This window comes from Salvelinus namaycush, unplaced genomic scaffold (genome assembly GCF_016432855.1).
Source record: "Salvelinus namaycush isolate Seneca unplaced genomic scaffold, SaNama_1.0 Scaffold22, whole genome shotgun sequence".
Classification (NCBI taxonomy): domain Eukaryota; kingdom Metazoa; phylum Chordata; class Actinopteri; order Salmoniformes; family Salmonidae; genus Salvelinus; species Salvelinus namaycush.
Window position 1 is genome coordinate 115,001 of NW_024059008.1, and position 27,500 is coordinate 142,500.

At 46.2% G+C, this 27,500-nt stretch overlaps 1 protein-coding gene across 1 annotated transcript in view; it reads left to right on the plus strand.

The window, feature by feature from the left end:
* Nucleotides 1-27,500, plus strand: part of LOC120038416 (multidrug resistance-associated protein 1-like) — a 73,648-nt gene that overhangs the window by 26,985 nt on the left and 19,163 nt on the right. The window contains exons 15-28 of the mRNA XM_038984183.1: nucleotides 6,394-6,510; nucleotides 14,006-14,067; nucleotides 14,544-14,675; nucleotides 14,996-15,202; nucleotides 17,914-18,091; nucleotides 18,360-18,521; nucleotides 18,737-18,829; nucleotides 21,562-21,765; nucleotides 21,961-22,107; nucleotides 22,244-22,331; nucleotides 22,742-22,938; nucleotides 23,407-23,583; nucleotides 25,231-25,398; nucleotides 27,451-27,500. The exon at nucleotides 27,451-27,500 is cut by the window's right edge and continues 131 nt beyond it. Of these exons, the coding sequence (XP_038840111.1) occupies nucleotides 6,394-6,510; nucleotides 14,006-14,067; nucleotides 14,544-14,675; nucleotides 14,996-15,202; nucleotides 17,914-18,091; nucleotides 18,360-18,521; nucleotides 18,737-18,829; nucleotides 21,562-21,765; nucleotides 21,961-22,107; nucleotides 22,244-22,331; nucleotides 22,742-22,938; nucleotides 23,407-23,583; nucleotides 25,231-25,398; nucleotides 27,451-27,500 (1,982 nt within the window). The remainder of the gene's footprint in view (nucleotides 1-6,393; nucleotides 6,511-14,005; nucleotides 14,068-14,543; nucleotides 14,676-14,995; nucleotides 15,203-17,913; nucleotides 18,092-18,359; nucleotides 18,522-18,736; nucleotides 18,830-21,561; nucleotides 21,766-21,960; nucleotides 22,108-22,243; nucleotides 22,332-22,741; nucleotides 22,939-23,406; nucleotides 23,584-25,230; nucleotides 25,399-27,450) is intronic.

Here is a 27,500-nt window from a genome sequence, read left to right on the forward strand (position 1 = left end):
GTAATCTGGAGTGGTATGTATTATCTAACTAACTGCAGTAACTGTAATCTGGTGTGGTATTGTATTATCCTAACTAACAGCAGTAACTGTAATCTGGAGTGGTATGTATTATCTAAATAAATGCAGGACTTGTATCTGGTGTGGTATGTATTATCAACTAACTGCAGTACTGTAATCTGGTGGGGTATGTATTATCTAAACTAATGCATACTACTGTAATCTGGAGTGGTATGTATTACTAACTAACGGCAGTATTCCACTGTAGATCTGTAGTTGTAATGTATTACTTAACTAATGCAGTACTGTAATCCTGGTGTGGTATGTATTATCTAAACTAATCGGCAGTATTTACGTAATCTGGAGTTGTATGTATTATCTAACTAACTGCATGTACTGTCATCTGCGTGGTATTATTAAAAAATCTAACTAAGCAGTATTCACTGTAATCTGGTGTGGTATGTTATTATCTAAACTAACTGCAGGTACTGTAATCGGGTGGTATGTATTACTACTACTGCAGTATTCTGTAATCTCGTGTGGTATGTATTATCTAACTACTGCGTACTGTAATTTGGAGTGGTATGGTATTATCTACCTAACTGCAGTACTGTAATCTGGTGTGGTAGGTATTTTCTAACTAACTGCAGTACCTGTAATCTGGTGTGTTATGTATTATCTAACTAACTGCAGTACGTTAATCTGGAGTGGTATGTATTAATCTAACTAACTGCAGTACTGTAATCTGGTTGGTATGTATTTCTAACTAACTGCAGTACTGTAATCTGTGTGTTATGGTATTATCTAAACTACTGCAGTACTGTAATCTGGTGGTGGTATGTATTATCTAACTAACTGCAGATGTAATCTGGTGTGGTAATGTATTATCTAACTAACTGGCAAGTACTGTAATCTGGTTGTATGTATTATCTAAACTAACTGCGTACTATGTAATCTGGTGTGTATGTATTATTCCTAACTAACTGCGTACTGTAATCTTGAGTGGTATGTATTATCTAACTAACTGCAGTCTGTAAAATCTGGTGTGGTATTTATTATCTAACTAACTCAGTACTGTATCTGGTGGGTATGTATTATCTAACTAACTGTTGTACTTTAATCTTGTGTGGTTGTATTATCTAAGTCTAACTGCAGTACTGTATCTGGTGTGGTAATGTATTATCTAACTAACTGTTGTACTGTAATCTGGTTGGTATGTATTATCCTAATAACTGCAGTACTGTAATCTGGTGTGGTATGTATTATCCTAACTAACTGCAGTACCTGTAATCTGATGTGGTATGTATTATCTAACTAACTGCAGTACTGTCATTCTGGTGTGGTATGTATTATCTAAATAACTGCATACTGTAATCTGGTGTGGTATGTATTATCCTAACTACTGTTTTACTGTAACTGGTGTGGTATGTTTTATCTAAATAACTGCAGTACTGTAATCTGGTGTGGTATTATTATCTACTAACTGCAGTACTGTATACTGGGTGGTATGTATTATCTAACTACCTGCATTATTCACTGTAATCTGGAGTTGTATGTTTATCTAACTAACTGCAGTACTGTAATCTGGGTTGTGGTAATGTATTCTAACTAACTGCAGTACTGTAATCTGGTGTGTATGTATTATCTAACTACTGTAGTACTGTAATCTGGTGTGGCTATGTATTATCTACTGCAGTAACTGTAATCTGGTGTGGTATGTAAATCTAACTAACTGCAGTACTTATCTGGTGTGTATGTATTATTTAACTAACTGCATGACTGTAATCTGTGTGGTTGTTATTATCTAACTAAAACTGCGAGTACTTTAATCTGGTGTGGTATTGTTTATCTACTACTGCAGTACTGTAATCTGGTGTGGTATGTATTATCTAACTAACTGCAGTATTCACGTAATCTGGTGTGGTATGTATTATCCTACTGACTGCAGTAGTCACTGTAATCTGGTGTGGTCATGTATTATCTAACTAACTGTTGTACTGTAATCTGTGTTGGGATGTATTATCTAACTAACGCAAGTACTGTAATCTGGTGGTGTATGTATTATCAACTGCAGTAGTCACTGTAATCTGATGTTGTAAATGTATTATTCAACTGACGCATAGTCCTGTATCTGGTGTGGGTATGTATAATCTGAACAATGCAGTAGTCCTGTAATTCTCGTGTGGTATGTATTAATCTAACCAACTGCAGTAGTCACTGAGTCTGGATGTGGTATGTATTATCTAACTACTGCAGTAGTCACTTGTAATCTGGTGTGGTATGTTTATCTAACTAACTGCAGTACTGTAATCTGGTGTGGTATGTATTATCTGAACTGCAGTAGTCACTGTAATCTGGTGTGGTATGTATTAGTGGGTTCGGATTTCTGCGTTAATCACTGTATCTGGTGTGTATGTATTATCTAACTGACTGCAGTAGTCCAACTGTAATCTGGTGTGGTAGTATTTATCTAAATAACTGCAGTACTGTAATCTGTTGCTGGTATGTTATTATCTAACTTACTGCAGTAGTCCACTGTATCTGGAGTGGTATGTACTGTCTACCTAAACTGCAGTACTGTAATATCTGGTAGTGGTATGTTTATTCAACTGACTGCAGTAGTCCTGTAATCTGGTTTGTATGTATTCTAACTAACTGGCAGTTTCACTGTAATCTGGTGTGGTATGGTACTAAGGCATCTCAGAGTAGGAGGCAATCTCAAACCTTCAACGGTTCTTTGGCTGTCCCCATAGAAACCCTCTGAAGAACCTTTAACCCTTTAAAAGAGTTGCTTTTTACAGATGGTTCTACCTGAACCCAAAAGAGTTCTACCTGGAACCCAAAGGAGTTTCTACCTGGACCCAAGAGTTCTACCTGGAACACAAAGGAGTTCTACCTGACCCAAAATAGTTCTACCTGGAACCCAAAGGAATTCTAACCTGGAACCAAAAGGCGTTTCCCCTATGGGGACACTAATAACCCTTTAGAAATCCTATTTTATATGAGTGTAGGATCAGTTCCCTCCTGTCCATGGAACTGTGTTCATTGTGATCCAACGGAAAAAAGCGGATCCTAGATACCTAACTCTGATATGTTTGATAACATAAGGCACCTGTACTTATGAACCCTGTGTCATCTTAACCCCTGACCTCTGTCCTGCGCTGTCTGCAGGTGGCTCGGCGGTGAACTAGAGGTTCCTGGGGAATCTGTTTGGTGCTGGCAGCAGCCACCTTGGCTGTGATGGGCAGAGACACATGAGGCCCTGGGTTATAGTAGACTGGCTGTGTCCACTCACTACAGGTACACACACACACACTCACTACAGTACCCACACACTACAGGTACACACACACACAAACACCAACCAGTAACTTGTGCAACCTTGTGATTTTAATTGGTAGGTGACAGGTATTCCTGACTGGATTGTGAGGATCCTGGACTGAATGTAAGACAACCATTGTGTTCTGTGGAGAGGAGTTAAGGAGTACGCCGACACACAAAGGAGGTGAGTGACTGTAAAACTATATTCTCCACTATTCTATTGTACTACTTTACTGGTCCAGGTGTAAACTATACTATCCCTACCCCTCATAGAGGAGCAATACTTACTGGTCAGGTGTAAACTATACTATCCTAGCCCCTCATGAGAGGATCTAGTTTACTGGTCAGGTTCAACTATACTAATCTACCCCTCAAAGAGAGGATCTCAGTGTGATCTATCATCTACCCCTCAAGAGAGGATCTACTTTACTGGTCAGGTGTACAACATCTATCCTACCCTCATAGAGAGCGTACTTTACTGTCAGGTGTAAACTATACTATCCTAACCCCTCATAGAGATATCTGTTCACTGGTCAGGTGTAAACTATACTATCCTACACCTCAAAGAGAGATCTATTTCACTGTCAGGTGTAAACTATACTATCTACCCTCCTAAGAGGATCTAATTTACTGGTTTAGGTGTAAACTATAGCTATCCTACCCTCATAGATGGATCGAGTTCACGAGTGGTCAGTGTAAACTATACTATCCTACCCCTCATAGAGAGGGATCTAGTTTTACTGGTCAGGGTATAAACTATACGATCCTACCCCTCATAGAGAGAATCTAGGTTCACCTGGTCAGGGTGTAAACTAATACTATCCGACCCCTCAAAGAGAGGATCTAATTTACTGGTCAGGTGTAACTATACTATCCTACCCCTCAAAGAGAGGTATCTAGTCTACTGTCAGGGTGGTAAACTATACCTTCCTACCCTCAAGAGAGAGGATCAGTCTACTGGTCAGGTATAAACTATACTATCCTACCCCTCATAGAGGAGGATTAGTTCACTGTCAGGTGTAAACTATACTACTCCTACCCTCAACGAGAGGATCTAGTCATACTGGTCAGGTATTAAACTATACTATCCTACCCCTCATAGAGAGGATCTAGTTCACTGGTCAGGTGTACACTATACTTATCCTACCCCTCAAAGAGAGGTCTAGTCCGACTGGGTCAGGTGGTAAACTATACTATCCTTCCCCTCAAGAGAGGATCTAGTCTACTGGTCAGGTTAAACTATACTATCCTACCCTCAAAGAGAGGATCTAGTCTACTGGTCACCTGCCACTTGAAAATGTGAAAATCTTCTAAAGAATGAAAGATTTATTATCTCAAAGGGATAGTGTGTATTTAAAAAAAACGTTGTTTAAGATGATGAAAATGTGTGTTTATTTCTAGCACAATCTCACTGTTCTGTGCTCTCGTTAACTGCCTGTGTTTCTGATGTAGTAATGTCCTATAAATTAATAATCAACACCTTGTTGTTGCGGTCCAACACTTGTTGCTGAGGTCTTGATGGAGATTGACATCACGAGATCGCTTAATTAATGTGTTTCTAATATGTAATTCTATAGATGCCATCACAGAGATCCAGGTTTCTAATAAGGTAATATCTATGGATGCCATCACAGAGATCCAGTGTTCTAATATGTAAATTCTATGGATGCCATCACAGAGATCCATTGTTCTCATATGTAATTCTATGGAATGCCATCACAGAGATCGCATTAAATACATGTGTTCTAATATGTAATTCTATGGATGCATCGAGCAGGATCCTGGCCAGTGGTTCTAATATGTAATTCTATGGATGCCTCACAGAGATGCGCATTAAATAATGTTATTTCTAATATTAATTCCTATGATGCCATCACCTGTCCCCCTCCTCTCCTCCTCCCCTGCCGGCTTCCATGGACCCCATAGAAGGCAGCATGCTCCCCCTGGCCTGGCCCACCCACGGTACCATAGAACTAAGAGGAATACGGACTGCGTAAAAAACCGTAAAGGACTGGACTGGGACCACATATAAAGGAATTCCCTCAGCATTCAGGAGAAAGAGAAGGTCGGGGGTAAGACATAATACTGTGGGTTATAGGGAGATAATGTGAGGAATATAGGTCTGGACAGGAGAAGAGAAAGGTCGGGGGTAAGACATACTGTGTTATAGGGTGATAATGGGATATAGGACTGGACAGGAGAGAGATAAGGTAGGGGTTGAGATACTGTGTTTTAGAGGGTGATGAATGGAGGATATAGATGGACAGGAGAGAGAGAAGTTAGGGGGGTTAGAGATACTGTGTTATAGGGAGACAATGGAGTAATGAGGTTGTTTAGGATGATATGGGGTATCGGCTGTACAGGAGAGAGATAGTAGGGGTTAGAGATACTGTGTTTAGGAGATAATGGCGGGTATAGGACTGGACAGGAGAGAGATAAGGTAGGGGTTAGAGATACTGGTTTACAGAGCACCCTATTCCCCTAAAAGTGCAAACTACTTTTGACCAGGTCCTTTGGGAAGCATCCTCATGTTCTATGGTGTTATAGTGCGATAAATGGTTAGGTTTTCCTTCTTTCTAACCTCTCTCTCCTCCCCTCCACTCTCTCCTCCCCTCCCTCCCACTCTCGTCCTTCTCTGCTCTCCCTCCCCTCTCTCCCACTCTCTCCCCCTCGTCCCTCCCTCTCTCCAGGTTGGGATAGTGGCAGGACTGGGGGGGGAGACAGGGAAGTGTCCCTGGCATTGGGAATTTCCGGATTCTGGAAGCATCGAAGGAGAGCTCCTATATAGAACGGGATAAACTCACTCAGATCGGACTGCACGAGGCTATCGCTCCAAGGATCACCATCGACCACGGTAACACACACCACATATATAATAAACACACCACACACACACCACAGGTTAAAACACTTACTGCAAAGCCCTCTGAGATGTCCTCTACCATGGAGTAATTAATTGTATGCATTGCAATGTTCTTTCTCTCATCCCCTCCCTCACCCCTCTCTCTCCCCACCCCCTCTCCTCTCCCTTCCCCCTTTCCCTCTCTCCCCCTCCTCCTCCCCCCTCCGATCCAGTGTTGTTCTCCTGGCTCTCTGAGGAGGAATCTGGACCCCTTCGATGCGTACTCTGATGGGAAATGTGTGGAGAGCCCTGGTGCTCTCCATCTCAAGAGCTTTGTGACGGGCCTTGCCGTACCAAACTCAACCACTGAGTGTTTCATACAGAGGGGGGAGAGAACCTCATGTACACAACCCCTGTATCCCTCTATTTAACTTTCCTATATCTTTACTCTCTTTCTCCCCACCCCCCTGATTCCTCCTTGTGTGTAATCTGTCCTCTCATCTCTCATCCTCTCTCCTTCTCATCTTAACTTTCTCCTCTCTCCTCTCTTCCTCGCTTTCTTTCCTCCTTCTCTTCTCTCTCCTTCTCATTTCTTACTACCTCTCCTCTCTTCAACTCTCCCTCTCTTTGTACCCTCCTTCCATCTCTCTCTCTCTCTCTCTTCCTCTCTCTCCATATCTCTCTCAATAACATAAATCTCTCTCTCCTCTTTTATAAACGATCTATCCTCTCTCCTTTCTTACCTCTCTCATTAACATCTCTCCTCTCTCCAGTCTGGTCATCGCCGCTGGTGTGTCCCCTGGCCCGATCCCTCCTGAGGAAGACGAAGATCCTGGTTCTGGATTAGCCACGGCTGCTGTGGACCTGAGACAGACAACCTGATCCGTCCACCATCAGACCCATTTTTTGAATGCTGCACTGTCCCTGACCATTGCACACAGACTCAATACTATCATGGACTACACCAGGTAATATATACACAGACTCAGTACTATCATGGACTACACCAGGTAATATATTGACTCTCAATACTAATCATGGACTACACCATGTAATATATCCACAGACCTCAATACTAATCATGGACTAACACCAGGTAATATATAGACACAGACTCAGTACTATCCATGGACTACACCAGTAATATTACACACAGACTCATACTATCATGGACACACCAGGTAATATATACACAGACTCAATACTATCATGGACTAACACCAGGTAATATATCACAGACGCAGTACTATCATGGACTACAACCATGGTAATATATCACAGACTCAATACTACATGGACTACACCAGGTATATAATAAAACTCTCAATACTATATGGACTACACCAGGTACATATACACCGACTCAATACTATCTGGACTGTACACCATGTAATATATACACAGACTCAATACTATCATGGCTACACCATGTATATACACACAGACTCAATACTACCATGGACTACACCAGGTAATAATACACTTCTATACACTGACGTACAAAACAGTAGAACACCTTTCTTAATATTAGTGAACCCCCTTTGCCATAAGAACAGCCTCTAGTTGGTCCGGGACATGGACTCTAAACAAGGTTTGAAAGGGTTCCACAGGGATGCTGGCCATATTGGCCCAATACAGATACACAGTGGTGTCCCAGTTTTCTTGGATGTCCTTGTGGGTGGTGGACCATCTTGATACACGGGAACTGTTTGAGCGTGAAAAACCACAGCAAGCGTTGCAGTTTCCTGACCGCAAACCGTGTGGGCCTGGCACCTACTACCATACTCTGTTCAAAGGCACTATAATGTTTTGCTCCATTCAACTCCTCGATGGCACACGACACAATCCACTGTCTTCAATGTCTCAGGCAGAATATCCTTCTTTAACCCGTGTCTCCTCCCCCTTCATCAGTGCACGTATGATAAGTGGATTTAACAAGTGACCTCAATGAAGGGCATAGCATCTTTCACCCTTTGATTTCACCTGATCAGGCCTTGTCATGGAAAGAGCATGTGTTTCTATGTTTTGTACACTCAGTATATATATATATATATAATATATATATATATATATATATATATAATATATATATATATATATATATATATATCTATATAATACACATATATATATATATATATATATACACAATATACACACACATCACACACACATCACACATCAAGAGTGACTGGTCTCTCTCTCTCTTCTCTCCTCCCTCCTCCCTCCCTCTCTCTAACCTCTCTTTACCTCACTCTCTCTCTCCCTTCCTCCCTCCTCTCTCACTCCTATTCTCTCTCCTACATCAACCTCGTCTCTCTCTCCCTCCCCCCATCTCCCCTCTTCCTGCAGGGTGATAGTGATGACCGAGGTCTGAGTCACAGTAGATGGACTCTCCCTCCAACCGTCATCTCAAGAAGGTCAGTTCTACCTGATTGTGTAGGGAGGATGGCCTGGGCTGAGCCCATCCCCAGCCAGAGGCTCCTGAATCGGGTAACCAGCCACGTCACCCCTTCCCCACCACCAGGGCTGGGAGGGGCCAGGAAGTGATCAAACGGCCAGAGACACCAGGGGAGTAAATACTCATTACTATACTGAATACTACTACCTTTACTTTGTAATACCTCAGCTCCCTTTTTACTACTTACTGACTCTATACTACCTGTTTACTTTTGAAGGGCTACTAAAGACAAAGAGCTACAGAAATACAACTCCTTTTCATTTAAAAAAAATATTTTGTGAAGGATATGAGGAGTGAAGCTTGAAGACAGAAGAGGGATTGAGGGTGAGAATGACGTAGGGCTGATGTGGGGATCGGATTGTGAGGATGAAGCTTGAAGACAGAAGAGGGATGAGAATAGACGTATGATGTGGGGATCGGATTTGTGTTTGAGGCTGTCTGTTTTGCATCCCAAATGGCGCCGAATTATGGGTCCTGGTCAAAAGTATGCACTGTGTAGGGAATATGGTGCCAAGGCCCGGGTCAAAAGTATGCCTAAATAGGGAATAGGGTGCATTGGGATCCCTGGTATAAGTAGTGCACTAAATAGGGAAATAGGGTGCCATTTGGGACTTTACTTTTGTGTAACCCTTCGTTGGACATTAAGCTTTTTTGACTTTGACCTACTGGGACAGGATATGACATCATAGGACGCTACTGACCTCTCATGCGTTGTGATGCGGCAGTATTATGTGACGGATGCATATAGGAGAAGTAGGCAAGGAGAGGATTGAGGACGAATGAATGAGAGGGGCGCTTATAAACAGCGCTCAGCTACAGGAAGCAATTATCACAACACGCATGTTCACATATGACGAGCATGCAACATACACACAAAATGGCAACACGCCACACCACACAAACCACACACACACACAAAAACTCAACACACACACAAAACGCAACACAACACACATAACAAAACACAACACCACACAAAACACAAAACGCAACACACACACAATAAACAACACACACACAAAACACAAACGCAACACACACACACATACACAAACGCAACACAGCACACACACACGCAACACACCACCCAACTCAACACACACACAAACACAACACACAACAGAGCACACAAAAAGCAATATGCAACACACACACAAAAAGCAACACGCAACACCACAACTACAAAAATGCAACCGCAACACACACACAAAACACAACACGCAACACACATCCAAAAAGCAAATACGCAACACACACACACACCTTAAATGGTCCTTGAAGGGGCTTTCTAGACTGGTCCCAATCACCTGCTAGGGGGTAAAGTAGTTACTATCACTAAACACTGCTGTTTGTTAAGGGAATGTGTGTTCCAATAAAACCCTGTTGTTAAGGGAATGTGTGTTCTCAGTAAAACACCTGTTGTTAAGGGAATGTGTGTTCTCAATAAAACACCTGTTGTTAAGGGGAATGTGTGTTCTCAGTAAACACCTGGTTTAAGGGAATGTGTGTTCTCAATAAACACCTGTTGTTAAGGGGAATGTGTGTTCTCAGATAAACACCTGTTAAGGGGAATGTGTGTTCTCAGTAAAACACCTGTTGTTAAGGGGAATGTGTTTCCCAGTAAAACACCTGTTGTTAAGGGGAATGTGTGTTCTCATAAAACACCTGTTGTTAAGGGAATGTTGTTCTCAAAACACCTGTTGTTAAGGGGAATGTGTGTTCTCAATAAAACACCTGTTGTTAAGGGGAATGTGTGTTCTCAGTAAAACCCTGTTGTTAAGGGGAATGTGTGTTCTCAGTAAAACACCTGTTGTTAAGGGGAATGTGTGTTCTCAATAAAACACCTGTTGTTTAGGGGGAATGGTGTGACTGCCTGGTCAATATACTGTCTGATTACACAACATAATACTGCTGGATTACACAATAAACGGTCTGGATTACCAATAGATGCGATTACATAAAGTGTATCTCATGGTACAACAAAACTGCTGGTTACACTAGATGCCTGGATTACACCACATAACTTGCCTGGATTAAGCAGCATAATACTGTTGGATTACACCACATAATACTGTCTGTTACACGCACATAATACTGTTGGATTACCCACATAATACTGTCTGGATTACACCACATAGTATTGCCTGGATTACCACTACATATGTATGCTTATACACACATAATACTCGCCTGGATTTACACCACATAGTACTGCCTGGATTACACCACATAGTATCTGCCTGGATTACACCACATAATACTGTCCTGGATTACACCACATATATTGCCTGGATTACACACATAGTAGCCTGGATTACACACATATACTGCCTGGATTACACCACTATATACGTCTGGATTACACCAACTATAATCTGCCTGGATTACACCACATAATATCTGCCTGGATTACACCACATAATACTGCCTGGATTACACACACATAGTACTGTCTGGATTACACACATAGATCTGCCTGGATTACACCACATAATACTGCCTGGATTACACCACATAATACTGTCTGGATTACACCACATAATACTGTCTGGATTACACCACATATACTGTCTGGATTACACCACATAATACTGCTGGTTACACCTAGCATAGATACTGTAACACCACATAATCTGTCTGGATTACACCACATAATACTGTCTGGATTACACCACATAATACTGTCTGATTACACCACATATACTCCTGGATTACACACATATATGCCTGGATTACACCACATAATACTGCTCTGGATTACACCACTAATACTGCCATGGATTACACCACATAGTACTGCCTGGATTACACCACATAATACTGTCTGGATTACACCACATATGTATTGCCTGGATTACACCACATAGTATTGGCCTGGATTACACCACATAGTACTGCTGGATTACACCACATAGTACTGCTGCCTGGATTACACCACATAACTGCCTGGATTACACCACATAGATACTGCCTGGATTACACCATAGTACTGCCTGGATTACACACATAAGCATATCGACTTGCCAGGATTTACACAACATAGAACTGCCTGGATTACACCACATAATACTGCCTGGATTACACCACATAGCACAGGGAGGCTGTATCAACGTGAACTGATGTGTGTCGGCGTCTTCATACCTCTCTTTTTTTCTCCATCACTCTCCATCTCTTTCTGATCTTCCGTCAGTCTGGAGTGCTGTTCCATCTGTGGCCACAAGGTGGAGTGAGAAGATCATGTAGAAACACATGATCAACAGATAGCTGATTTTACGTGGCCATTTAAATCCCTGTAAATCCACTCCACAGTGGCATATCAACTTGAAACTTGTCAGCACTATCATGGACGTCTCTAAGATGAACCACATCTAATGTGTACTGAGATCTCTAAAAAAAAACATGGAAACTATTAACAAATCATTATTTACAACTGATGTTCAAAACCATCTGGAATCATGTTCTCCTTTATGAACCATACATCAGATTCAGTTCAGATGTTGTCTTTAATAGTTTTGAGAAAAAATTGTTGCTACATTCAAATATGGCCGCACTCTACCTATAGACGCATGTTAGCACACATGCTAATGCTAAAACATACTTTAAACATCTACTCATGAACCATAGATCAGATTGACTCTAGATTTGGTATATAGACTCAATGAATTAGCCTCTAAAGAATTTGAGAATGATTACTTGTTGCATTCGTTGTCGGCACACTAGATGAAATGTTCTTACGTAGTTGATTTGCAAATCCAATCAGCTTTGAACTTTCACAGTTGTAGAAGGTGCTTTCACAGCGGTAGAAGGTGCTTCACAGCAGTAGAAGGGGCTTTCACAGTTGTAGAAGGTGCTTTCAAAACAGTAGAAGGGGCTTTCAAAACAGTAGAAGGGGCTTTCACAGTGGTAGAAAGTGCTTTCACAGTTGTAGAAGGTGCTTTCACAGCGGTAGAAGGTGCTTCACAGCAGTAGAAGGGGCTTTCACAGTTGTAGAAGGTGCTTTCACAGCAGTAGAAGGGGCTTTCAAAACAGTAGAAGGGGCTTTCACAGTGGTAGAAAGTGCTTTCACAGTGGTAGAAGGTGCTTTCACAGCGGTAGAAGGTTCTGTAAAAGGGGTAGAAGATGCTTTCAAAGTGATAGAAGGTGTTTTCAAAGTGATAGAAGGTGTTTTCAAAGTGGTAGAAGGTGCTTTCACAGTGGTAGAAGGTGCTTTCACAGTTGTAGAAGGTGCTTTCACAGCGGTAGAAGGTTCTGTAAAAGGGGTAGAAGGTGCTTTCAAAGTGATAGAAGGTGTTTTCACAGTGGTAGAAGGTGCTTTCACAGTGGTAGAAGGTGCTTTCACAGTGGTAGAAGGTTCTGTAAAAGTGGTAGAATGTGCTTTCAAAGTGATAGAAGGTGTTTTCAAAGTGATAGAAGGTGTTTTCAAAGTGGTAGACGGTGCTTTCACAGTGGTAGAAGGTGCTTTCACAGCGGTAGAAGGTGCTTCACAGCAGTAGAAGGGGCTTTCAAAACAGTAGAAGGGGCTTTCACAGTGGTAGAAAGTGCTTTCACAGTGGTAGAAGGTGCTTTCACAGCGGTAGAAGGTTCTGTAAAAGGGGTAGAAGGTGCTTTCAAAGTGATAGAAGGTGTTTTCAAAGTGATAGAAGGTGTTTTCAAAGTGGTAGAAGGTGCTTTCACAGTGGTAGAAGGTTCTTTCACAGTGGTAGAAGGTGCTTTCACAGCGGTAGAAGGTTCTGTAAAAGGGGTAGAAGGTGCTTTCAAAGTGATAGAAGGTGTTTTCACAGTGGTAGAAGATGCTTTCACAGTGGTAGAAGGTGCTTTCACAGTGGTAGAAGGTTCTGTAAAAGTGGTAGAATGTGCTTTCAACGTGATAGAAGGTGCTTTCACAGCGATAGAAGGTTCTTCACAGTGGTAGAAGGTTCTGTAAAAGTGGTAGAAGGTGATTTCACAGCGGTAGAAGGTGCTTTCACAATGGTAGAAGGTGCTTTCACAACGGTAGAATGTGCTTTCACAGTGGTAGAATGTGCTTTCACAGTTGTATAAGGTGCTTTCAAAGCGGTATAAGATGCTTTCACAGCGGTAGAATGTGCTTTCACAGCGGTAGAAGGTGCTTTCACAACGGTAGAATGTGCTTTCACAGTGGTAGAAGGTGCTTTCACAGTGGTAGAAGGTGCTTTCACAGCGGTAGAAGGTGCTTTCACGGCAGTAGAAGGTGCTTTCACAGCGGTAGAAGGTGCTTTCACAGCGGTAGAAGGTGCTTTCACAGTGGTAGAAGGTGCTTTCACAGTGGTAGAAGGTGCTTTCACAGCGGTAGAAGGTGCTTTCACAGTGGTAGAAGGTGCTTTGAATGAATCTGGGCCTAAGACCCTGTGTGTTATACCCTACAGAACCCCTGTCCAGTGGAGGACGCCTCTTTCCTCTCTAAGATGCTCTTCTGGTGGTTTGGAGGGTAAGACTGGGCAGCCTAAAATTGTTACAATGATGGATATGAGATGTGTAATTATAGGGGAAACTGAATAATCAATATATGCCATTTATCAGATGCTTTTAATTAATCTCCTTTTCACTCTCCCTCCCTCCTCCCCCTCTCCCTCCCTCCTCCCCCCCTCTCTCCCCTCCCCTCCCCTCCCTCCTCGTCCTCCTCATCCTACCCTCCTCCTCCTCCTCCTCCCCTCTTCCTTCTCCTCCTCCTCCTCCTCCTCCTCCTCCTCCTCCTCCTCCTCCTCCTCCTCCTCCTTCTCCTCCTCCTCCTCCCCTCTTCCTTCTCCTCCTCCTCCCCTCCTCCTCCTCTCCTCCTCCTTCCTCCTCCTCCTCCTTCTCCTCCTCCCCTCTTCCTTTACCTCCTCCTCCTCCTTCCTCCTCCTCCTCCCCTCTTCCTCCCTCCTCCTCCTCCTCCTCCTCCTCCTTCCTCCTCCCCTCTCTCAGGTTGGTTATTAGGGGTTATCGTACTCCCCTGCAGGCAGAGGATCTTTGGTGTCTTAGAGAAGAAGACACTTCAGACTGTATCATAGCAGACCTGGAGAAAGACTGGACCAGGGAGTGTACTAAACTACAACAGTAAGACTGCTACACTACATACTACACCCTACGCACTACACCCCACACACTACACCCTACACCCTACACACTACACCCTACGCACTACACCCCACACACTACACCCTACACCCTACACACTACACCCTACACACTACAACCCACACACTACACCATACACCATACACACTACACCCTACACACTACAACCCACACACTACACACTACACCCTACACACTACACCCTACACACTACACCCTACATATTGTGAGTCCTAAACTGACAGAACAGACCCAGCTGTTTAATATTTAACCTCTCTGTTTCTCTCTCCCTCCACCAGAATGGACTGTAGTCTGTCTGACTGCCGTCCTACAGGCCCTAAACTGACAGAACAGACCCAGCTGTTGAAGAAGCTGAGACAAGAACAGAACTCAGGGTTCTGTCTCTTCAGAGTTCTGGCTCGGAGCTTCGGACCTTTCTTCCTCAAAGGGACCCTCTTCCTCATCTTCCACGACGCCTTCATGTTCTCCATACCACAGGTGCTCAGGTGAGACCCAGAGTGTATGGGCCCTGGTCAAAGGTAGGACATTATGTTGACCCAGGAGAGAGTGTATGGGCCCTGGTCAAAGGTAGGACACTACGTTGACCCAGGAGAGAGGGTATGGGCCCTGGTCAAAGGTAGGACACTACGTTGACCCAGGAGAGAGTGTATGGACCCTGGTCAAAGGTTGGACACTACGTTGACCCAGGAGAGAGTGTATGGGCCCTGGTCAAAGGTAGGACACTACGTTGACCCAGGAGAGAGCGTATGGGCCCTGGTCAAAGGTAGGACACTACGTTGACCCAGGAGAGAGCGTATGGGCCCTGGTCAAAGGTAGGACACTACGTTGACCCAGGAGAGAGCGTATGGGCCCTGGTCAAAGGTAGGACACTACGTTGACCCAGGAGAGAGTATATGGGCCCTGGTCAAAGGTAGGACACTACGTTGACCCAGGAGAGAGTGTATGGGCCCTGGTCAAAGGTAGGACACTACGTTGACCCAGGAGAGAGTGTATGGACCCTGGTCAAAGGTAGGACACTACGTTGACCCAGGAGAGAGTGTATGGGCCCTGGTCAAAGGTAGGACACTACGTTGACCCAGGAGAGAGTGTATGGACCCTGGTCAAAGGTAGGACACTACGTTGACCCAGGAGAGAGTGTATGGGCCCTGGTCAAAGGTAGGACACTACGTTGACCCAGGAGAGAGTGTATGGGCCCTGGTCAAAGGTAGGACACTACGTTGACCCAGGAGAGAGTGTATGGACCCTGGTCAAAGGTAGGACACTACGTTGACCCAGGAGAGAGTGTATGGACCCTGGTCAAAGGTAGGACACTACGTTGACCCAGGAGAGAGTGTATGGGCCCTGGTCAAAGGTAGGACACTACGTTGACCCAGGAGAGAGTGTATGGGCCCTGGTCAAAGGTAGGACACTACGTTGACCCAGGAGAGAGTGTATGGGCCCTGGTCAAAGGTAGGACACTACGTTGACCCAGGAGAGAGTGTATGGACCCTGGTCAAAGGTAGGACACTACGTTGACCCAGGAGAGAGTGTATGGACCCTGGTCAAAGGTAGGACACTACGTTGACCCAGGAGAGAGTGTATGGACCCTGGTCAAAGGTAGGACACTACGTTGACCCAGGAGAGAGTGTATGGACCCTGGTCAAAGGTAGGACACTACGTTGACCCAGGAGAGAGTGTATGGACCCTGGTCAAAGGTAGGACACTACGTTGACCCAGGAGAGAGTGTATGGGCCCTGGTCAAAGGTAGGACACTACGTTGACCCAGGAGAGAGTGTATGGACCCTGGTCAAAGGTAGGACACTACGTTGACCCAGGAGAGAGTGTATGGGCCCTGGTCAAAGGTAGGACACTACGATGACCCAGGAGAGAGTGTATGGGCCCTGGTCAAAGGTTGGACACTACGTTGACCCAGGAGAGAGTGTATGGGCCCTGGTCAAAGGTAGGACACTACGTTGACCCAGGAGAGAGTGTATGGACCCTGGTCAAAGGTAGGACACTACGTTGACCCAGGAGAGAGTGTATGGACCCTGGTCAAAGGTAGGACACTACGTTGACCCAGGAGAGAGTGTATGGACCCTGGTCAAAGGTAGGACACTACGTTGACCCAGGAGAGAGTGTATGGACCCTGGTTAAAGGTAGGACACTACGTTGACCCAGGAGAGAGTGTATGGACCCTGGTCAAAGGTAGGACACTACGTTGACCCAGGAGAGAGTGTATGGACCCTGGTCAAAGGTAGGACACTACGTTGACCCAGGAGAGAGTGTACGGACCCTGGTCAAAGGTAGGACACTACGTTGACCCAGGAGAGAGTGTACGGACCCTGGTCAAAGGTAGGACACTACGTTGACCCAGGAGAGAGTGTACGGGCCCTGGTCAAAGGTAGGACACTACGTTGACCCAGGAGAGAGTGTATGGACCCTGGTCAAAGGTAGGACACTACGTTGACCCAGGAGAGAGTGTATGGACCCTGGTCAAAGGTAGGACACTACGTTGACCCAGGAGAGAGTGTATGGGCCCTGGTCAAAGGTAGGACACTACGTTGACCCAGGAGAGAGTATATGGACCCTGGTCAAAGGTAGGACACTACGTTGACCCAGGAGAGAGTATATGGACCCTGTTTCATCAAAACAGGTGTGGAGCAGTATACAGCCCAAATGACTGAAGTACATCTCAGTCAGTTTGTCTCTCCAGCATCATTAAACCCTGTTCTTCCCCGTCCCCCTCCAGCATCATTAAACCCTGTTCTTCCCCGTCCCCCTCCAGCATCATTAAACCCTGTTCTTCCCCGTCCCCCTCCAGCATCATTAAACCCTGTTCTTCCCCGTCCCCCTCCAGCATCATTAAACCCTGTTCTTCCCCGTCCCCCTCCAGCATCATTAAACCCTGTTCTTCCCCGTCCCCCTCCAGCATCATTAAACCCTGTTCTTCCCCGTCCCCCTCCAGCATCATTAAACCCTGTTCTTCCCCGTCCCCCTCCAGCATCATTAAACCCTGTTTTTCCCCGTCCCCCTCCAGCATCATTAAACCCTGTTTTTCCCCGTCCCCCTCCAGCATCATTAAACCCTGTTTTTCCCCGTCCCCCTCCAGCATCATTAAACCCTGTTTTTCCCCGTCCCCCTCCAGCATCATTAAACCCTGTTTTTCCCCGTCCCCCTCCAGCATCATTAAACCCTGTTTTTCCCCGTCCCCCTCCAGCCTCCTCCTGGGGTTCATGAGTGACCAGGACAGCGACCTGTGGAAGGGCTTCATGTTCGCCTTCCTGTTGTTCCTCCTGTCCAGCCTCCAGTCCCTGTTCAACCATCAGTACATGTACTCCTGCTTCACCGTGGGAATGAGGGTGAAGACCGCTGTCATGGGCCTGGTCTACAGGAAGGTATGGAGAGAGAGAGAGACACAACGACAAGAGAGAGAGGATGGTTTCTTATCACACCATTTTAGAAGCATTACAGAGTATCAATGGCAGCAAAGGCTGAATGGAAATGATTTAATACAATTTGCACATTTCATACAGGAAGAAAACACAAACAAATGGTCAAAATACAACATACAAAGTGAGGGGGTGGGTTGCTTCCTTTTAGGTGGTTGTGGAATTGAACACTCTCTCTCTGTCTGTCTCTCTCCCCTCCTCCCTCCCCCTGTAGTCTCTAGTGATCAGCAGTGCAGCGCGGCAGTCCTGTACCGTGGGACAGATTGTTAACCTGGTGTCGGCAGACACTCAGAAGCTCATGGACATGGTGGTGTATTTCAACGCTGTGTGGGTGGCTCCCATTGAGATAGCTCTCTGTCTCTTCTTCCTGTGGCAGGTAGGTAGAACACACACTGTTGTTGCCCCTCTCCTGCTCCCATTGAGATAGCTCTCTGTCTCTTCTTCCTGTGGCAGGTAGGTAGAACACACACTGTTGTTGCCCCTCTCCTGCTCCCATTGAGATAGCTCTCTGTCTCTTCTTCCTGTGGCAGGTAGGTAGAACACACACAGGTACACTACACACTGTTGTTACCCCTCTCTTGTATCTAACAGCTTCTGGGTCCGTCAGCCCTAGCCGGCATCGCCACGGTGATCCTTATCTTTCCTCTCAACGGCTTCATCGCCAAGATGAGGAGCAAGCTGCAGGTCAGTTCACACACGCACGCACGCGCACGCACACACACACACACACACACACACACACACACACACACACACACACACACACACACACACACACACACACACACACACACACACACACACACACACACACACACACACACACACACTTGTTTTACTATCCTCGTAATGACCAAACAGTTGATTCCCATTCCTAGACTTACCCTCTAACCTTAAACATATAGGTCACTTAGCAGACGCTCTTATCCAGAGAGACTTACAGTAGTGAGTGAGTACATTTTCATTCTTACTGGTCCCAAACACACAACCCTGGTGTTGCAAGAGCAATGCTCTACCAACTGAGACACACGGGACCTCACCTTAACCCTGACCCTGACCCCTAACCCTGACCCCAACCCCAACTCCTAACCCTGACTCCATACCCCAACTCCTAACCCTGACTCCTAACCCCAACTCCTAACCCTGACTCCTGACCCCAACCCCTAACCCTGACTCCTAACCCTGACTCCTGACCCCAACCCCTAACCCTGACTCCTAACCCTGACTCCTGACCCCTAACCCTGACTCCTAACCCTGACTCTTGACCCCAACCCCTAACCCTGACTCCTGACCCTGACTCCTGACCCCTAACCCTAACTCCTGACCCCACCCCTAACCCTGACCCCAACCTCTAACCCAAACCCCGACTCCTGACCCCAACCCCTAACCCTGACCCTGACTCCTGACCCCAACCCCTGACCCTGACTCCAACCCCTAACCCCAACTCCTGACCCCAACCCCTAACCCAACCCCTGACCCTGACTCCAACCCCTAACCCCAACTCCTGACCCCAACCCCTAACCCTAACCCTGACCCTGACCCCAACCCCTAACCCTAACCCTAACCCTAACCCTGACTCCTGACCCAAACCCCGAACCCAACTCCTAACCCTGACTCCTGACCCCAACCCCAACCCCTAACCCTGACCCCAACCCCTAATCCTGACCCTGACCCCAACCCCTAACCCTAACCCTGACTCCTGACCCAAACCCCTAACCCTGACCCTGACCCCAACCCCTAACCCTGACCCTGACCCCGACCCCTAACCCTTACCCCGACCCCAACCCCTAACCCTGACTCTTGACCCAAACCCCGACTCCTGACCCCAACCCCTAACCCTGACCCTGACCCCAACCCCTAACCCTAACCCTGACCCCAAATCTAACCCATAAGCCTAAAATAGCCCTTTTCCTTGTGTGGACCAACAAAATGTTCCTTGTTTTACTATCCTTCCCTTCCTAGAAATTCTGGTCCCCACTTGGATAGTAAAAACAGAAACACGCACACACACACACACACACACACACACACACACACACACACACACACACACACACACACACACACACACACACACACAAAAACAGAAACAGAAACACACACACACACACACACACACACACACACACACACACACACACACACACACACACACACACACACACACACACAGACACACACTAGAATCGAAGAATAACCACACAAAACAGAACCCAATAAAACCCAGAGATTCTCTCATTTATTTAGTCAGATAACCGATCGTTGGCAGTAATACTATTCCTAAATATTATAAACAGACTCTCTATCTCCCTAGTCCCCCTCAGGACCCTGTCAGAGGCTTGGTAAACGGCTGATGATCAACTAATATGACTTTACATACACCATGTCTGGTTTCCATTGACGCGTTACACAGTAACTCATACAGTACTGTTCTAATAGGCTGGGATGTATTGTGAGGAAACACGGCATCCAACCACACACTGCTCTTTGTCATTGGGTATTAACGCTACTGTAATGTACAGGCATACTTACTTGTGTTCCGTGTGGCATTATAAAATCCTCTATTGCGTAAAACTGTACAGATGTAATTGACCTGATTTATCTAACCTTTCTTTAAAAAGGTATTAGGTGAACAATAGGTAAGTAAAGAAATAAAACAACAGTAAAAAGACAGGCTATATACAGTAGCGAGGCTACAAAAGTAGCGAAGCTACATACAGACACCGGTTAGTCAGGCTGATTGAGGTAGTATGTACATGTAGATATGGTTAAAGTGACTATGCATATATGATGAACAGAGAGTAGCAGCAGTGTAAGAGGGGTTGGCGGGTGGTGGGTGGGACACAATGCAGATAGCCCGGTTAGCCAATGTGCGGGAGCACTGGTTGGTTGGCCCAATTGAGATAGTATGTACATGAGTGTATAGTTATAGTGACTATGCATAAATGATAAACAGAGAGTAGCAGCAGTGTAAAAAGAGGGGTTGGGGGGGCACTCAATGGAAATACTCCGGGTAGCCATTTGATTACCTGTTCAGGAGTCTTATGGCTTGGGGGTAAAAATTCCATATTCAGTGTTCCTTATTCCATATTCAGTGTTCCTTATTCCATATTCAGTGTTCCTTATTCCATATTCAGTGTTCCTTATTCCATATTCAGTGTTCTGAATTCCATATGCAGTGTTCCTTATTCCATATTCAGTGTTCCTTATTCCATATTCAGTGTTCCTTATTCCATATTCAGTGTTCCTTATTCCATATTCAGTGTTCCTTATTCCATATTCAGTGTTCTGAATTCCATATTCAGTGTTCTGAATTCCATATTCAGTGTTCCTTATTCCATATTCAGTGTTCTGAATTCCATATTCAGTGTTCTGAATTCCATATTCCGTACTAATTCCCTACTCTGTGTTCCCAGGAGGTCCAGATGCAGTACACAGACAGCAGGATCAAGCTGATGAATGAGATCCTGAGTGGGATTAAGATCCTGAAGTTCTACGCCTGGGAACAGGCCTTCCTGGAGAGGGTTCTGGGTTACCGGGAGAAAGAACTCAATGCCCTGAAGAGATCCCAGGTCCTCTACTCCATCTCCATCGCCTCCTTCAACTCTTCATCCTTCCTGGTGAGTTACGACCTGTCGTAGAGCCTTCGTAAGCCTGTCATAAACATTACATATGTCACTATCAATAATTTATCAATTCTCCATCTTCACTTAACTCCGAACCTGTTTCCTGACCTGAGACTACCTAAGAGACGACTACATAAGGCTACATAACCCTTCATAAGGCTGTCATAACCATGTCCTGTGCTCCTACAGATAGCGTTCGCCATGTTCGGCGTCTACGTCCTCATCGACGATAAGAACATCCTCGACGCCCAGAAGGTGTTCGTTTCCATGGCTCTCATCAACATTTTGAAGACGCCCCTCAGCCAGCTGCCCTTCGCTATGAGCACCACCATGCAGGTCAGTCAGGGGTCACGCCATGGTGATGTCATCACTAAGGGACCAAACAAAACAATGTGGCCCTGGCAAGGTTTATCATTAACGGATGATTGAAAATCATTTGAAATGTCTTTCATTCAAGTATTTGTGTGTGCAGGCCATTGTCTCCCTGAGGCGCCTGGGAAAGTTCCTGTGCCGGGATGAGCTGAAGCCTGACGACGTAGATAGAGAACCATACAGCCCTGGTGAGAACACACACACTCACTCACGCACTCACGCACTCACTCACTCACTCACTCACTCACTCACTCACTCACTCACTCACTCACTCACTCACTCACGCACGCACGCACGCACTCACTCACTCACTCACTCACTCACTCACTCACTCACTCACTCACTCACTCACTCACTCACTCACGCATGCACGCACGCTCACACCACACACATAAAGATAAACAGAAAAGGAAATGGGTTTCTCAAAGCTGTGATATGTTTATTTTTTTATTTTTTTACTACATATCTCTCTTTCTCTACCCTCTTCTCGCTCTCTCTCCACATCTTACTCTCCCTCCCCTCTCCCTCTCCTCCCCCTCCCCCCCCCCCTCTCTTCCCCTCCCCCTCATCTCCCTCCCTCCCTCTCCCTCCCTACCAGATGGTGATGGGGTGGTGATAGACAGCGGTACGTTTGGCTGGTCTAAGGAAGGTCCTCCCTGCCTGATGAGGATCAACGTGAGGGTGAAGAAGGGGTCTCTGGTAGCTGTGGTGGGACATGTAGGGAGTGGGAAGTCCTCCCTGCTATCAGCCATGCTTGGGGAGACAGAGAAGAGGAGTGGTCATATCTCAGTCAAGGTGGGTACTGCTACAATACCTTAGTGCAAAGGTGTCAAACTCGATTCCTGGAGGCTCAGAGTACTGCTGGTTTTCTGTTCTACCTGATAATTAATATCACCTACCTGGTGTCCCTGTCTTTCTCTCTACCTCTCTCTCCCTCCTCCCCCCCTCTCTCTCTGTCTCTCTCTCTCTGTCTCTCTCTCTCTGTCTCTCTCTCTCTGTCTCTCTCTCTCTGTCTCTCTCTCTCTGTGTCTCTCTCTCTGTGTCTCTCTCTCTGTGTCTCTCTCTCTGTGTCTCTCTCTCTCTCTCTGTGTCTCTCTCTCTCTCTCTGTGTCTCTCTCTCTCTCTCTCTGTGTGTCTCTCTCTCTCTCTCTCTCTCTCTCTCTCTCTCTCTCTCTCTCTCTCTCTCTCCTCCTCTCTCTCTCTCTCTCCTCCTCTCTCTCTCTCCTCCTCTCTCTCCCTCCCCCTCTCTCTCTCTCTCTCCAGGGCTCTGTGGCCTATGTACCTCAGCAGGCGTGGATCCAGAATGCCACCCTGAAAGACAACATAGTGTTTGGTCAGGAGAGGAAGGAGAGCTGGTACCACAGAGTGGTGGAGGCCTGCGCCCTGCTGCCAGACCTGGAGATCCTGCCTGCTGGAGACGGCAGTGAGATCGGGGAGAAGGTGAGGACAGGAGGGGGTCTGCTGGGGGTTAGGGTTAGATCAGGGAGAAGGTGAGGACAGGAGGGGTCTGCTGGGGGTTAGGGTTAGATCAGGGAGAAGGTGAGGACAGGAGGGGGTCTGCTGGGTGTTAGGGTTAGATCAGGGAGAAGGTGAGGACAGGAGGGGGTCTGCTGGGGGTTAGGGTTAGATCAGGGAGAAGGTGAGGACAGGAGGGGGTCTAGTGGGGGTTAGGGTTCGATCAGGGAGAAGGTGAGGACAGGAGGGGGTCTAGTGGGGGTTAGGGTTAGATCAGGGAGAAGGTGAGGACAGGAGGGGGTCTGCTGGGGGTTAGGGTTAGATCAGGGAGAAGGTGAGGACAGGAGGGGGTCTAGTGGGGGTTAGGGTTAGATCAGGGAGAAGGTGAGGACAGGAGGGGGTCTGCTGGGGGTTAGGGTTAGATCGGGGAGAAGGTGAGGACAGGAGGGGGTCTGCTGGGGGTTAGGGTTAGATCAGGGAGAAGGTGAGGACAGGAGGGGGTCTAGTGGGGGTTAGGGTTAGATCAGGGAGAAGGTGAGGACAGGAGGGGGTCTGCTGGGGGTTAGGGTTAGATCAGGGAGAAGGTGAGGACAGGAGGGGGTCTAGTGGGGGTTAGGTTCAGATCAGGGAGAAGGTGAGGACAGGAGGGGGTCTAGTGGGGGTTAGGGTTAGATCAGGGAGAAGGTGAGGACAGGAGGGGGTCTAGTGGGGGTTAGGTTCAGATCAGGGAGAAGGTGAGGACAGGAGGGGGTCTGGTGGGGGTTAGGGTTAGATCAGGGAGAAGGTGAGGACAGGAGGGGGTCTAGTGGGGGTTAGGGTTAGATCAGGGAGAAGGTGAGGACAGGAGGGGGTCTAGTGGAGGTTAGGTTCAGATCAGGGAGAAGGTGAGGACAGGAGGGGGTCTGGTGGGGGTTAGGGTTAGATCAGGGAGAGGGTATAGCGACATCCCTGTTCTTTACTGTGTGATCCCTGTTTGTTTGATTGGTTGATCAGTTGATTGATTGATTAGTTGATTCATTCATTCATTAGTTCATTCATGTATACATCCGTTCATTCGTTCATTGTCTTGTATGAGTATAGTGTACTTTACCTCAGGAAGGTTTCATCCTGCAGGTAGAGAAACTAATCAATACATTAAGGTTGTCCTTTCTCTCCCCAGAGTCTGAACCTATCAGGGGGTCAGAAGCAGAGAGTCAGTCTGGCCACTGACTGATATGTTCTCTCTCTGTCTCCCTTCTCTCTCTCCCTCTCCCTCCTCCCATACTCTCCCTCCTTCCTCCCCCTCTCTCTCTCCCTCCCTCCCTCCCTCCCCTCTCTCCCTCCCCCTCACACTCCTTCCCCTCCCTCCCTCCCTCCCTCCCATATCTCTCCCTTCCCCTCACACTCCTTATCCTCCTCCCCCTTCTCTCCCCCCTCTCTCCCTCCCTCCCCTCCCTCCCCTCTCTCTCCCTCCCCCACACTCCTTCTCCTCCTCCCCCTTCTCCTCCTCCCCCCTCTCTCCCTCCCTCCCTCCCCTCTCTCTCCCTCCCCCTCACACTCCTCCCCCCTCTCTCCCTCCCTCCCCTCTCTCTCCCTCCTCCTCACACTCCTTCTCCTCCTCTCACTGCCGTTCCTCCTCCTCCCCCATCCCAGGGTCTGAATCTATCAGGTGGTCAGAAGCAGAGAGTCAGTCTGGCCAGGGCCGTGTACAGGAAGGCTGACGTCTATCTCCTAGACGACCCTCTGTCTGCCGTCGACGCCCACGTGGGTCAACACATCTTTGAGAGGGTGTTTGGTCCTAAAGGACTGCTCAAAGACCAGGTTATTATTTAACAGGCAACCGTGTGTGTACAACATTCATGTGTGTAAATGTTCCATAAAGACACAAACTACAAGCAAGTTCCTGTCAGTCTCCTCCAGCAACTGAAATGGATCGATATGATCTAACAGTTGTGTGTTCAGTGTCTGTGTGTTCAGTGTCCAGTGTTCAGAGTCCAGTGTTCAGTGTCTATGTGTTCAGTTTCTGTGTGTTCAGTGTCCAGTGTTCAGTGTCTGTGTTTTCAGTGTCTGTGTGTTCAGTGTGTGTGTGTTCAGTGTCTGTGTGTTCAGAGTCTGCGTGTTCAGTGTCTGTGTGTTCAGTGTCTGTGTGTTCAGTGTCTGTGTGTTCAGAGTCTGCGTGTTCAGAGTCTGCGTGTTCAGTGTCTGTGTGTTCAGAGGCTGTGTGTTCAGTGTCTGTGTGTTCAGAGTCTGCGTGTTCAGAGTCTGCGTGTTCAGAGTCTGCGTGTTCAGTGTCTGCGTGTTCAGAGTCTGTGTGTTCAGTGTGTGCGTGTTCAGAGTCTGTGTGTTCAGAGTCTGTGTGTTCAGTGTCTTTGGGTTCAGTATCTGTGTGTTCAGTGTCTGTGTGTTCATTGTCTGCTGAACACGTGTGCATCATTTACTGTGAATGTGGTCTCATTGTGAACAGTGCCTTTAAAAGTGCATCGCAGACAAAGCACGCTGGTATTGAATCCCGCTCTAAGTCTGTTTATGATTTATGCAGTCAAACTACCATGTCTTCTCTCTAAACCTTCAGACTACCATGTGTTCTCTCTAAACCTTCTGACTACCATGTGTGTTCTCTCTAAACCTTCTGACTACCATGTGTGTTCTCTCTAAACCTTCTGACTACCATGTGTGTTTTCTCTAAACCTTCAGACTACCATATGTTCTCTCTAAACCTTCAGACTACCATGTGTGTTCTCTCTAAACCTTCAGACTACCATGTGGTCTCTCTAAACCTTCAGACTACCATGTGTTCTCTCTAAACCTTCTGACTACCATGTGTGTTCTCCCTAAACCTTCAGACTACCATGTGTTCTCTCTAAACCTTCAAACTACCATGTGTGTTCGCTCTAAACCTTCAGACTACCATGTGTGTTCTCTAAACCTTCAGACTACCATGTGTTCTCTCTAAACCTTCAGACTACCATGTGTTCTCTAAACCTTCAGACTACCATGTGTTCTCTCTAAACCTTCAGACCACCATGTGTTCTCTCTAAACCTTCAGACTACCATGTGTTCTCTCTAAACCTTCAGACTACCATGTGGTCTCTCTAAACCTTCAGACTACCATGTGTTCTCTCTAAACCTTCAGACTACCATGTGTTCTCTCTAAACCTTCAGACTACCATGTGTTCTCTCTATACCTTCAGACTACCATGTGTTCTCTATCAACCTTCAGACTACCATGTGTTCTCTCTAAACCTTCAGACCACCATGTGTTCTCTAAACCTTCAGACTAACATGTGTACTCTCTAAACCTTCAGACTACCATGTGTGTTCTCTAAACCTTCAGACTACCATGTGTTCTCTAAACCTTCAGACTACCATGTGTTCTCTAAACCTTCAGAGTACCATGTGTTCTCTCTAAACCTTCAGACTACCATGTGTTCTCTAAACCTTCAGACTACCATGTGTGTTCTCTAAACCTTCAGACTACCATGTGTTCTCTCTAAACCTTCAGACTACCATGTGTTCTCTCTAAACCTTCAGACTACCACGTGTTCTCTCTAAACCTTCAGACTACCATGTGTTCTCTAAACCTTCAGACTACCATGTGTTCTCTCTAAACCTTCAGACTACCATGTGTTCTCTCTAAACCTTCAGACTACCATGTGTTCTCTCTAAACCTTCAGACTACCATGTGTTCTCTCTAAACCTTCAGACTACCATGTGTTCTCTCTAAACCGTCAGACTACCATGTGTTCTCTCTAAACCTTCAGACTACCATGTGTTCTCTCTAAACCTTCAGACTACCATGTGTTCTCTATACCTTCTGACTACCATGTGTTCTCTAAACCTTCAGACTAACATGTGTTCTCTCTAAACCTTCAGACTCGTGTCTTGGTGACCCATGGTCTGAGCTTCCTGCCCCAGGCAGATCT